The sequence below is a fragment of the Apodemus sylvaticus genome, chromosome 17, assembly GCF_947179515.1.
Source record: "Apodemus sylvaticus chromosome 17, mApoSyl1.1, whole genome shotgun sequence".
In the NCBI taxonomy this organism is placed as follows: domain Eukaryota; kingdom Metazoa; phylum Chordata; class Mammalia; order Rodentia; family Muridae; genus Apodemus; species Apodemus sylvaticus.
Window position 1 is genome coordinate 69667234 of NC_067488.1, and position 13300 is coordinate 69680533.

Genomic DNA, 13300 nt, shown 5'->3' on the forward strand with positions numbered 1-13300 from the left:
GAGTTGCCAATTTGAGAACGCGGTAGGTTTGAACTGCTAGAGAACCCTGGCGCGCCCGGCGGAACCACGCCTCCGGGCCGGTCCCGCCCCCACCAGCCCCCGCCCCCATCAGCCCCGCCCCCAGACAGCTCTGGTGGGCGGAGCCTCCGCTGCGAGTCCTTGGGCCACGCAGTCCCGGCAGCTGCAGGAGTCCAGCCAATCAGGGCAGCGGGGCTCCTGCCCGGCTGACCAATCGCGGGAGGGCAGGAGGTTGACTGGGTCGGCGCTGGCTCCTGGGATATGGAGTCGCCGGCGCAGCGTGTCAGGAGGTGGCGGAGCCGGTAAGCCGAGGTGCTGGCGGGGTCAGGGGTTACGGCGTCCCGCTGTGCGCGGGCACGCGAGGGGCTCGGCCGGCGGCCTGCGGGGCGGGCGCAGCCTGCGGGGAGGGGGCGGCGGCGACACCGGGAAGGGAGCTCCGTATCCCGAGAAGACCGGGAGGGCTCCCGGCTAGCCGCACAAGCGCCGACGGTCACGGGCCTCGGCGCTTCACCGCGACCCGGGACACCAGACCACGCTTCCGCGGCCGGCCGGCCAGGGGGCGCGACCGCAGTCCCCCTCGCGGAGTCACGGGGTCTTCCGCAGCGCAGCGCCCTGACTGCTGCAGAGCTGCGCGGTCTGTCCGAAGGCCTCAGGCCTCCGGGCTGAGTGTGCAGCCCGGCTCCCCGCGCCTTCCAAGCATCGTTCAAGGACACCTTGCACGCGATGGAAGCGCCCCTTCTCTGCGGCATCCTAGGCCGGGTAGTTTGAAAACTCACTTGTTTGATGTCCATTTCTTTGGCACATCATATTTGGGAGGGCATCCTCAGGACAGGAGTTGAGTTTCCTCTGTATAAAATGGAGACACTTCATTATCCTCTGTTTTTCAACGGCGTGATTTAAGGCAGCAAAAGCAAACATATGTCTTCTACGTGACCGTGGGGAAACCGTGGCAAGCTGTCCACCTTGTCCCTCATGGCATCTCCAGCCTGACCGAGTCTCATCACTTCTTGGCTATGTTAACTATTTGTTCGAGTGCCTTAAGGTTTCTTGTGTTCCGCGCACTTAAAGTGAGGGCGATGGCGGGTCTGACAGGGCTGTTGGTGTTGTTAATACAGGTAAAGTGCTTAGGGCACTCCCCTGCCACCCAGCATTTTATTTATTTTTATTACTGCTTGCTTGTGCCTGCTGTTTCCTTGAAGACTTTAACCTTCTCAATAGTCTTTGCCCCGAATCCCTTGGGCTGTTGCCAGAGGTCCCCCAGGCCAGGACTTTCTAGCCATACTATTTAGTCTGCTAGTGCAGGTAATTACAGGTGAGGCGAGGCGCAGAGCTGACAATTCCTTCTTGCGCTTTGTCTTTTAGAGACTAGATCTGGCTACTACACATCTTTAACTGACTTTGAACTTGCTGTGTAGACCGAGTTGGCTTCTAGCTTACAGCGATCCTCCTGCCTCTGCTTAGATCACAGACATTTACCACTCAAGCTTGGCTTCTGCTGAGTTTATTAAATACAGGGTGTCTCTGTGTAGCTCTGGCTGTCCTGGAACTCACTCTGTAGACCAGGCTGGCCTCGAACTCAGAAATCCGCCTGCCTCTGCCTCCCAGAGTGCTGGGATCACAAGCGTGCGCCGCCACCACCACCTGGCTCCAAGTGCTGGGATTGAAGGCATATGCGCCACCACTGCCCGGCTCACTGATGCTTTTTATTAGCTCTTTCACTCAGTCTTGGGCTAAGAGTTTATTTTGGACACAGACCTAAAAGACAGTGACTGCAGCACACATGGTCTCTCCTGTTCCGGGAAGCTCTTTGGGACTCAGAAGGGGAATTCCTGAGCATGGTGCCAGTGCCTCTTGTTGAGGAATAGGGAAGCTGGATGTGAATTCGGAGACTCTCCAGAAAGCAGAAGCTGTGTCACTCACTCAGCAGAGCTAGGGAGCAGTTGTGACTCAGTGAATGACTATAGTGAGTTGTTTCCACTAAGTAGGATCTTTTCCTGTTTGACTTTGAAGCCAAGAGCTTGGGGGGGGGGTGTTTGTCAGATGGCTTCATTTCTGCTACAGCAAGCACCTGTGTGTGAGCCTCGGTCTTAATTCCTGTCCAGTGGCTGGAGATGCCGCGAGTTCTCAAGAAGCAGCTGTTGCTCATTCGCTCAGCTGCACTGTTAGGGAACTGGTCGCAGGATGAGAAACTGGAAAAGCTCGTCAGCAGCATCGAGCCTCCTGCCCTGTGTGGCAGTGTAGGTGGCTTAAGTTTTCTTGTTTCACTTTGTATTACAACTGTTCAATGCTTCTTTAGGTTAAAATGTATTAAAATTCATATGTAATGAGAAGGCTACACATTAATTATTAAAATTTTATTAGGTTCCAAAGAGCAAAAGGAAGCATCTGTGGCTGGGAATCTTTTACTCTCTATTTGTCCGACTTGACACATAAGTTTTCTTTTAAGAAAAGAAGATAAATTTCGAAGGTAATACCTGTTAGGACAGGTGGGTTGGATATGATCTAATGAAAAATGTCCTTCAGATTTTCTGGAGAAAAACACTGTGTAAGGGTCATTAGATGAGCAGAGCGTCTTTAGGTGGGAGAGGACATGACATGCTCTGGGTGGTTTCCTTTCCTTCTGGTGGAGAGGGCCTTTGAAGTTGTTCACAGGATGGAGGTGTCAGGACAGGTGACCAGACTGCCCCCACCCCCGAGGAAACACTGCTGGCAAGCTGTGGTTAGAAGGAAGTTTGTAGGAAGCTTAACTTTGTCAGACTTGGGAGGTCAGAGTAAACCGTGAGCAGTCAGGAAGGTGTACCCTGGCTGAGCAGAGAGAAGGAATAGTCTCAGTCGTGGGTACCAGGCCCGCCCACACACCTGCTCTTTTTTTTCTCTCTCTTTAGAATGTTACTATTTTTAATTGTGTGTGTGTGTGTGTGTGTGTGTGTGTGTACGTACCTGTGGGATACATGACACATGTGCAGATGCCCATCAAGGCTAGAGGTGTCAGATCTCCAGGAGTTGGAGTTACAGGCAGTTGTGAGCCGTCTGATGTACCTGCTTGGTCTTCTGGAAGAGCACTGAGTGCTCTCAACCCTTAAGCCATCTCTCCAGCTCAGGCCCTTATTACCAAAGACTCGGTTGATAAATACTTTTGTCTGACTTGATCAGTGCTCGACAGCCAGTTCTTATCTTCTCTGACACCCTAGCAGGCAGTTTCATTATCAACTGTATTCCTCTCCCCAGATCTTTCTCCCCTCCCCTCCCTGCTGTCCTTCCTTCTTCCCTTCTTCTGTGTCTGGCTGTGTGTTTGCAGACAGGATCTGGCTGGCTAGCTTAGACTGGCCTGCAGCTTCTCCCACACTGGCCGGGAACTCTTAGCTCCCTGCTTTAGTCTCCTGAAGGCCAGAGTCCCATGAGTCAGTCACCATGCTGGGTTTTCCTTTTCTTGCTTCTTTAATGTTTGTTTGAGGCAGAGTCTTTCTTTGTATGTAGTCCTGGCTATAGCTCACCGTGTAGGCCACACTGGCCTGCAACTCACAGAGCCTGCCTTTACCTCCCACTAGTTCTGAGATTAGAGGCTGCCCAGTCCCACCCCGTTAGCTGTTCTTTCATTCTTAACTGAAAAGTCAAATGGAGGTTCAAAGCATCACAGTGGGCATTGAGTTGAAATTGCAGTTCTCATGGAAGACAGGGAGGAGGTGAGGTTAGTGAAATGTCAGTCTCAGTGTCAGAGAGAGCTGACCCTAATTCAGGTATAGTGGCATTTTACAATAGGAGCACATTGGGGCTCAGTGTGCTGTGTGGGATAAAAGCGTTATAGGAACCCTAGGCAGGTAGACTCCATTATAGTTTTAAGGTCATTTTTTAAAGCAGGGTCTCATGTAGCCAAGGATGACTTTGGATTCGCAAACCAAGTGCTGGGGTAAACAGACCTATGCTGGCTGCCACAGGCTGATTGGCCCCTGAGGATCAACACCAAGATGAGTACTCCACCACTGAGTTACTTCAGGAAGCCCCGAGGCTTTTCCCTAAACTAGCACAGTCAGGCACTTCTCTTATTTCTTCTGTCTTGAAGTAGACAAAAAACATAGCCCGAGATGAAAACCATAGCCTGCCTTTTTCTTTCCCTCATTTGTTTCATGTCAGTTCTTTCCGTGTGTGTGTGTGTGTGTGTGTGTGTGTGTGTGTGTATGTATGTATGTATGTGTGTATATATGTGTGCGTGCATGTATTAGGCATTGGGATCAGACCTATGGGCTTGTACTCACTCGGTAAGCACTGTGTGGCTGAGTTATTTCCCAGCCCTCAAATTCATTTTCATAAGAGAAAGTAGGATAAAGCATTGTCATAACTTGTTTCTTTGTTGAGACAGAGTCTCGTGTATCAGATTGGCATTTAGCTTACTAGGTAGCTCCTTGGTTCTTCCAATGACTGTAGGTGTGAACCACAGGTTTACCAGTGTGTGTGTGTGTGTGTGTGTGTGTGGGTGGGTGTGTGTGTGTGGGTGTGTGCGAGAGAGAGAGAGAGAGAGAGAGAGAGAGAGAGAGAGAGAGAGAGAGAGAGAGAGAGAGTCAGAGTCTTGAGTGTGTGTGTGTATTAAGCCAGGTGTCTATATACCACTGGTTGTGTAGACCTGGCTGTCCTGGAACTCATTCTGTAGACCAGGCTGGCCTCAAACTCAGAAATCACCTGCCTCTGCCTCCCAGAGTGCTGGGATTACAGGTGTGCGCCACCACCGCCCGGCTGATAAGTCTAAACTTAATACCCCAGGGATCTGCTTCTGTCCCGCATTCCCAGTAGGTGTAGATACACACCTGGAGATTGTCAGAAGTCCTTGATGGGAAGTCTCTGAGAGTGGTCGCTACAGTAGTCTGGGATTTTAACAGTAGTACTCTGTCCTTAAAGCGAGGAGGAAAGTACATTGCCCAATGCCTCACATGAATATGCTTTACAAGGTCAAGGCTCTGGAGAGGGCAGGGTGTGGGAGACAATAGCAGTCTTGATTAGCCCTGTTTGAAAATATTAAAACAACAGCAGTTTGGTTCCCAGTCATTCAAGTGGAAAGAATTCAGTTTATGAAATTTGCCTCATGGGAAGTGGGTGTTAGAGAAGCAGGTGGTGGCCTTGTAGGATCGACTGCTGACTTCAGCTGACTTAGGGAAAAGAGGATCAGGTAAGAATTGAAAATATTTTTCTGTTAATCCCTACTTTACCTTTTGGAGATAGTAGTATTTTATTCAGCAGTCACAGGCTGGCCTTGAACTTGTGACTCAGGTGCCTCAGCCTCCTACATGCTAGGGTTACAGGCCTTTGTTGTCTTCTAAATACTTGAGCTAGAGAGATGCCAAGCTGAATCTGATCTCCAAAGTCCCCAAGGTAGGACAGAACCCACTCTGAAGTTGTCCTCTGACCTGCACAGGTACACATGCCTACCACCACAGACACATAAGTACATGTATTAAAAGGTTTATTATTATTACTTTGTGTTTTATAGTTTGTGATTCTATATTTCTGGAAGTGACTTGTGTCCAAGGAAAGAATCCAGAAAGAGAGGTGGCTTTGCCGCTTACCGAGGTGTTCAGAGTTAAGAGTTACAGACTCTTACTGTCAAGGGATCGCTGACAGTGGTTTTGGTTGCTTGTATGTAAATTCTAGTCCCTGTTCTTTATTGAAATGGAAGGCAGAAGGGAAAAAGATTTGGGAGGTGGGGAGATTAGAGATGGTTTACTACAACCTCACCCTCCTCCCCTGGATGAGGACGGGAATGACAAAAACTTTGTGACCCATACCTTCAAATTAGGGAAGTGGATGTGGAAACAAATATGAGAGAGAATGATTTTGAACTGAAGCCTTTTCAATGGAAGAAAATTGATGAAGTTAGATTGTACATGTATTCAGTGTTTCATCCCTTATTTTGTTTCTTTAAGCCAGGATATTACTTTGTGGCCCTGGCTGGGCTGGAACTTACTAGGTAGACCGGCTTGGCCTCAGACGTTTGGCAGAATGTCCCCGTGAGAGGCTTTCTGAGAAGCTGTGAGTCTACAGAAGTTCTGAGAAAATTAAATGGGGCCTGGCATGGTGTGTCTTGAAATACCTGGGCTTGAGCCTCAGTGCTACACAAAACAACAAAAACCATACAAGGACCTGCGAAGTGTGTTTATTGCCAGAAAGATTGAGTGAGCCCCGCACTGGCCTCCATCCCACTTGTCCTCTGCCCCCTCAGCTCCCGCTTGCCCTTTCCAGCCTGGAACTCAAGATCTTCCTGCCTCCCTTCCAAGTACTGGAGTTAGGGATGTGGATCTCCAAACCTGTCTCCCAACTGCCTTTTCTTAAGTTCTCATTCATTCTCTCTCCACGCCCCTCCCCCCTCCCCCACCTCTCTCTGAGACAAGGTTTCTCTGTGTGGCCCTAGAAAAGATCTGTTCTCTAGAAAAGATCTGCCTAGCCGGGCGTGGTGGCTCATGCCTGTAATCCCAGCACTTGGGAGGCAGAGGCAGGAGGATTTCTGTGTTCGAGGCCAGCCTGGTCTACAGAGTGAGTTCCAGGACAGCCAGGGCTACACAGAGAAACCCTGTCTCAAAAAACCAAAAAAAAAAAAAAAAAGTAGAAAAGATCTTCCTGCCTCTGCCTCCAGAATGCTGGGATTAAAGGTGTGTTTCATCGTCGATGGACTCCTAAATTCTTTTCTTAAACAGTGTATGTGAAAGTGAAAGAGATTGGAGGGGGGGTGAAGAGAGACAGAGAAAATGTACACTTGATGACTCCCAGGAATCAGTTCTGTTTTGCGCCGTCCTGAGGATGGAATTGGGTAGGTGTTTGGTCTTGGTGATCGGCACCTTCACCAGCTGGACCGTCTCAGTGGCTGCCTTTTCTTTTTTTTTTTTTTTTTTTTAATTTTTTTTATTCGATATAATTTATTTACATTTCAAATGATTTCCCCTTTTCTAGCCCCCCCACTCCCCGAAAGTCCCGTAAGCCCCCTTCTCTTCCCCTGTCCTCCCTCCCACCCCTTCCCACTTCCCCGTTCTGGTTTTGCCGAACACTGTTTCACTGAGTCTTTCCAGAACCAGGGGCCACTCCTCCTTTCTTCTTGTATCTCATTTGATGTGTGGATTATGTTTTGGGTATTCCAGTTTTCTAGGTTAATATCCACTTATTAGTGAGTGCATACCATGATTCACCTTTTGAGTCTGGGTTACCTGACTTAGTATGATGTTCTCTAGCTCCATCCATTTGCCTAAGAATTTCATGAATTCATTGTTTCTAATAGCTGAATAGTACTCCATTGTGTAGATATACCACATTTTTTGCATCCACTCTTTTGTTGAGGGATACCTGGGTTCTTTCCAGCATCTGGCAATTATAAATAGGGCTGCTATGAACATAGTAGAATTGCTATCAATTTTCGTCTATGTCTTCTCCCTCTACAAATAATAGCACAGTTTAATGAGTTGGCATTCTCACCTGGCTTTGATACGCTGACAGGCTCGGTGGTCAGTGTGTACACATCTGCTTTGCTTACCATGGCTGCATGGCATTCTGCCCGGTGTGGGGTGTGTGCACAGCCTGTTGACACAGCTCCTGGTGTCCTCAGCCTTGGGTCTGAGCTACTCTTCAGCTTAGGTGTGTCTCCCTGTGTACATTGCTAGGTTCCCTTGCTGTATCAAAGGATATGCAAACTGGAATTTTTAAATAAAAATGTAATCTGATCATCATTTTTACTTGTAAAACAGCCTTACAACTTCTATTTACTTTTAGTCTGGGTCTCCGGGAGCCTAGGTTGGCCTGGGACTTGATATGTAGACCAGGCTGTGGTGGGCTCACAGAGGTCAGCCTGCCTCGTGGCATCTGTGGTGATTGAGCTTTGCTGGTCGACTCTGTGTCCTGTCCTAAGACTGCATCTTTCCTTGGTGCAGTGGGAGGGGTGACTGTGGGAATGTCCTGCAGGGCAAAGCCACTGGGCACAAGTACCACCCAGTGTCCCTTCTCCTTTCTTCTGCGTAGTGGATCCCGCTGGCGCTGTGGACCAGGGAGCTGTGACTTGTTTACTGAAAGCTGACAGGAGTAAGCTGTACTGTAGTGCCTGTTCTATTTTGGAGCAGTGTGCACTTGAGATCCGGAAGAAACCACAGGCCTTGTGCACTGCTGCCCTTCTGTGTGTTCAGTGTAGGAACGTCACTCAGAATGCTACTAGTAACTTCAGAATTTTAACGTCAGGAGGCTGATGTGTGATCACGGCCTCAGGTTCCAGGGCAACTTGGGCCACAGTCTTAAAAAAGCCTCAAAACGTAAAACAGATTTATCCTAAAATATTTACAGTTTAATTACCTGCATACCCGTGTTAGGCAGCTATATACAATAACATCAGTTGACTGATTTTTATTTTATTTTTTTTAAGAATGTGTGTGAGTGTGTGTTTGTGTATGTCTGCATGTCTGTGTGAGTGAGTGCTTGGCACATTGAGTATGGGGAGAGCAGAAGATAGTACAAGTTTGTAGGAGTGGGGAGTAGGTCCTTTCCTTTGACTCTGTAGATTCCGGGATTGAACTCTGGTCTTCAGCCTTGGCAGCAAGCACCTTTGCCCACTGAGCCCTTGTGTGGCCCATTTTTCTTTTATAAGTATAACATTTTAAAACCTGTTTTGGATTTTTTCAAAAAAAAGTCTTTCAAATGTATTACATACATTGAATATTCTTAAACAAGATATCAGTCCTCATTATGGAAGCAATCTGATTTAATCAATCTTGGTGTCGATTCTTAGAAGGACTCATCCCATGGCCCAAAGCTCACCTAGTCACTGCTTGACATTTGATGGTTCCTCGGGCCCAAGTTCCTTTCTTTGCCTTGTGAGAGACACACTTGGGACCCAGTCTGATTTGTAGTTTCTTATTTTTGTGTGCTAGGATTACTGGGTATCTAGCCTTACTTACATAGAAAGATGCACATCCTCCCAGCTGTACTGTGATCTGAACCCACATGAGTGGGCAGAGATGTGACTGCCCTCAGATGCCTGTTAGAGGTGTGAATGCCCTCAGATGGGGCACTGTATGTACAGGACGAGGCTGGATTGATGAGTACTGTGGGGTCTGTTGTCTGCTGCAGTAAAATGCTTGGCCCTGGCAACTATTGAGGGAAAGATGGTGTTTCCTAAGTTAACAAGCGATGGTGTGTTTTATGCCCCAGAAGACAGGTGAAACCTAAGATCTCCTTTCGAGTCTAGATGATAGAATTCGATAAGAGTCAATATGTTGGTTCATAAAGAATACCAGCAAGGTAGTAGCAGTGCACACCTTTAATCCCAGCTCCTGTAAACCGGAGCAGGCGGCTCTGAGTGTGCAGCTAGCCTAGCCTACAGAGTGAACCAGGACAGCCAGGGAGGAAACCCTGTCTTGAAAAACAAAAAAGGAAAAAAGAGAATTAAAAAAAATAAGGTAGAGGGTTGAGGTAGGAGCAGTCCACAGGGTAAGAGGAGAAAACTCCCTTCATCAGGGTGGCACTCTCTTCTCCGCAGGATAAGACTTTGGGGATTTATGGGTTGATAGCAGTAATGACATTCTTTTTCCCTATGTATCTGGAACCAGCCGAGACAAAGATCACAAAGTAAGAAGGTCCAGAGTTTAAAAGCTCAATCTTTTAAAGGCTAGTGAGATAGTTCTAAGAAGACAGAGAGACCTGTTGCCTAAAGACCTGACCGAGCTCCACCCTAGGCACCCACAGAGTAGAAGAGAACCAACTCTGGCACGTTAGGTTGCACCCACGCCCTTGTCCCTGGAAAAAAAAATGTAAAAAGGAAGTTCCGCCTTTTTGGTAAAGCCATGATGTAGGTGTGTTGCATGGCTGCCTCAGCTTCCAGACGCGCTCCAGGCCGGGTGGTGGGAATGCAGCGCCTTCATATGCCACCGGCACCCAGAGAAGCACCACTTCCCATAGACGGAGCCCAGAGAATCCCACAAATAGGGCCTGCTGGTGCCTCCACATTCTTAGAGAGAGGCCTTTGAGCAGTCTAGCCTGCGGGTGTCTGGCTTTCCAGAGCGTTGGAGTGAGACTGGAGGTGACGGTAGTTCTCCCTCTGGGGATTGGTGGCCCTCCTTGAAAGGTGCCCGCCACGCCCTTACAGAAAGCGGAACCATGTGTTTCCATTGTTAGATAGGCCAGAGAGTTCTAGACTATTTCTCTTTACTTTTTTTGTTCGTTGCTGTGGTGGTTTTGCTCTGAGACAGGATCTCCTGTATCCAGGCTAACCTACCACTGGCCTTAGAGTCCATCTTCTTGGTCTCCCTGTTCTTCTGCCTCTGTCTCCCGAATTGTGTGACTACAAACCTGCTTGCTTTCTGTTCAGCGGACTGTTCAGGTGTTAGATGTTTGGGGTGATGATTGGCAGCCTGTCGTACGTGGTAAAGGACTGGTGTACCTGCTGTGCTTACACAAGGACCCACAGGAGTGGGACCAGCACCCATGAGGACCAAGTGCAGGGATAGTGGACCCCCCCAGCACTGGGCGAGTGTACACACCTCAGGCTGCTTGGGGCTTGCTAGCTCCCAGCCTCACCACCTTCCTAGCCTCACCTTTCATTGTTTCTGTGAATGTCTCTAATCCTGAAAGCTGTGATTATTTTCTGGGTTAGCTAGTGGAGCAGAGGGATTGTTTCTTTCTCACATACATTGTTCATTCATTCATACATTGTTTCTTTCAGCCGTACCTTGACAAAGTGTTAGTTCTGTCCTCACTAATTCTTCCTCCTTGCTTTTTCTCCTACAGAATCCTATTCTAAGAGCACAGACCCTCAGGTATCTACCATGGTGTTGGATCCTGAAGAAAAGACGCCAGATGGTAACTTACAGCCTTGAGCCGTTATCTCCATGGGATTGGACTTAGGCACTGACAGGCTGTCTCTCTTGCTGTCAGTCCTAAAAAGTCTAATCTGGTGACAGCGTAGGAATGAAGAAGAATCTGTAGTCATAGAATTCTGCCTCATATCTTATTTCTAACTGCCATGGAGTCCTGACTAGCCGATTTGGTTTCTACAGCAATAATGCTTACAAGGAAGGACAGGGCGGTCGCCAGACTTGGCAGCGACCTCACATGCTCGCTGTGTCTGCCTGTGTTTCAGTGTGTGAGGCAGAAGCTGAAGTTCACAGGCGAGCTCCCCATGCTCTGCTTTATGCTGAGTCCCTTCTGAATCTGAGGTCCACTCTAGAGCCCTCATTTCTTTCTGATTAGTGAAGATGGTGTAGATCAGTTTCCTAGAGTCAGAGCTCTGAGCTTTTGGGTTGGTTATAGAGATTTATGGGAAAGAGAAGAAAGCTTTGTTTGGTAGTTCAACCTAGCCATCCGATGTCTGCTGCTGAGTGGACTTTGTATGCTCTGGTAGGTAGATTAGCCCTTTTCTGCTGGGCCTTCCCTCATTGCATTTAAGGTTAACTGTAAAATACAGACCTTGTGGAAACACTGCTATCATGCATCTATGAGCCTGCTGTCACAAGGTGCCAGCACCCGTGACCACAAGCCCTTCAGTCCCATGTGTAAGGCCTTAGTCAGGACTCCTCCCCTTCCTGCTTGCCAGTGTCATCTTGAGCCTGACTCCGTCAGGGTTGTCCCGTTCTCTTTTGTTGTGTGTCATATCCAAGAGTGAGCCTTAGAGTGGGTCCTACCCAGAGACGGGATGGAGGATGTCTTAGTTGACTAACTTAGTTTCTCTTAAAAACTAGATTCTAGGTTACTAGTGGACTGAGTGTGTCAGTGTTGAGTCCTAGGTTCGAGTAGTTTATTTTAAGTCGAAGTCTCCTTAAATTGTAGCCCAGGCTGACCTCAGACTTAGGGTTCTCTTGATTTAGCCTTTCAAGCATGACAGTGTTCTTAGAGAAGAGCGAGGTGATTGTAAAAGTTACCCAGCGGGCATAGAAGTGTAGAATAAGGAAAGTACTGTGCCTTCGGTCAGAGCAAACACAGAGCTGCCAGGAGGTAGGCATGGGTCTGAGGAGATAAAGGGAGGCGTAGGGTAAGTGTGACCAGACCGAGAGCGCTCCTGGAGGCTTGGAACTTCTTTTTCTTTCCTTTGAGAAATAGGTATAGCCCAGGCTGACCCTGCAGTCTCCATCTTCTCTCCTTACTTCCTGTGTGACAGGGTAACAGGCTTGTACCACAGTCTGCTTGTCCGTCCGTGTCCAGCCATGTGTGTTCCCACCTGTAAACATTAGTTCATTGGGCTGGGGACATAGCTTAGCATGCACGGTGCCCTGGACTTATCCCTGGTGCTGCCGAGACCAGGGATGGTGGCATGGCTGTGAGAGAGGGGCCACGTTCAGAGGCATCCCGGGCTTGGGGCTGGTCGGGTTTTTTGTTTTGTTTTGTTTTGCTTTGTTTTTGTTTTTTGTTTTTTGGATTTGGTTTTTTCAAGACAGGGTTTCTCTGTATAGCCCTGGCTGTCCTGGCACTCACTCTGTAGGCCAGGCTGGCCTTGAACTCAGAAATCCGCCTGCCTCTGCCTCCCAGAGTGCTGGGATTACAGTGGTGCTCCACCACTGCCTGGCTTGGGCTGGTCTTTATTAGATCCTCTCTGTGAGTAAACATATACGCATATACGTACATATATTTATTTAAAAAGTTGATTAATAAACTGTTTAGGACACACTGTACTAAAACCAGGCTGGTCTCTCATGCACAGAGCTGTAGGATGAGTTAACATTGGGTCTAAGGCTGTCATCAGTGTTGGGAGCGAGTACCAGATGCGGGTTAGGTGTCCATCAGGGTGAGGGGCTTTGATTTCAGCATCACTGAGAATGCTCCTTACTGGGTTTGCTATGTTGACTCAGATGGCGCTTCTGGGGACCATGGAGACTCTGCCAGCCTCGGCACCATCAACCTTGCCTACAGCAGCTCTTCCCTCCCACAATCCACCGGGGACTCCGAGGAGCCCTTCACCACCTACTTTGATGAGAAAATCCCCATTCCTGAGGAGGAGGTCAGTGACAGTCTGTATGGGTGGCCCTGTGTTCTGGGGAAAGCCTACTCCCCTGGGGAAAGGGAAAGTTGTCACCACTCACGCTCACAGCCGCAGTCCTCACTTAGGCAGCCAGTCTCTGACAGCTACACTTGTCATCAGACTAGACCAGGCTTCAAACATAGATGCCAAGTGCTTTAGTGATCATTGTTTTAAAATTACGAAAGTATGGATTTTTGTGGTTTTCTTTTTCAAGTGTGGTTTTGCTCCTGTGCGGGAAGTGGGTGGGTTCAAAGGTGCTGTGTTGCTTCCGTTTGGACCGAGTTGCTTATGGAGAGCAGGTAAGAGGAGGCCCAC

At 48.6% G+C, this 13300-nt stretch overlaps 1 protein-coding gene across 2 annotated transcripts in view; it reads left to right on the forward strand.

The window, feature by feature from the left end:
• The first annotated feature begins 203 nt into the window (after window positions 1-203).
• Window positions 204-13300, forward strand: part of Slc11a2 (solute carrier family 11 member 2) — a 35360-nt gene continuing 22263 nt past the window's right edge. Inside the window, exons 1-3 of one of the 2 annotated variants that reach the window (XM_052161089.1) lie at window positions 204-320; window positions 10762-10833; window positions 12816-12964. In XM_052161089.1, the coding sequence (XP_052017049.1) occupies window positions 10800-10833; window positions 12816-12964 (183 nt within the window). In that variant the 5' untranslated portion in view covers window positions 204-320; window positions 10762-10799. Of the gene's footprint in view, window positions 321-753; window positions 778-10761; window positions 10834-12815; window positions 12965-13300 lie in introns of those variants that run through there. The other variant, XM_052161088.1, reaches the window with a different exon arrangement.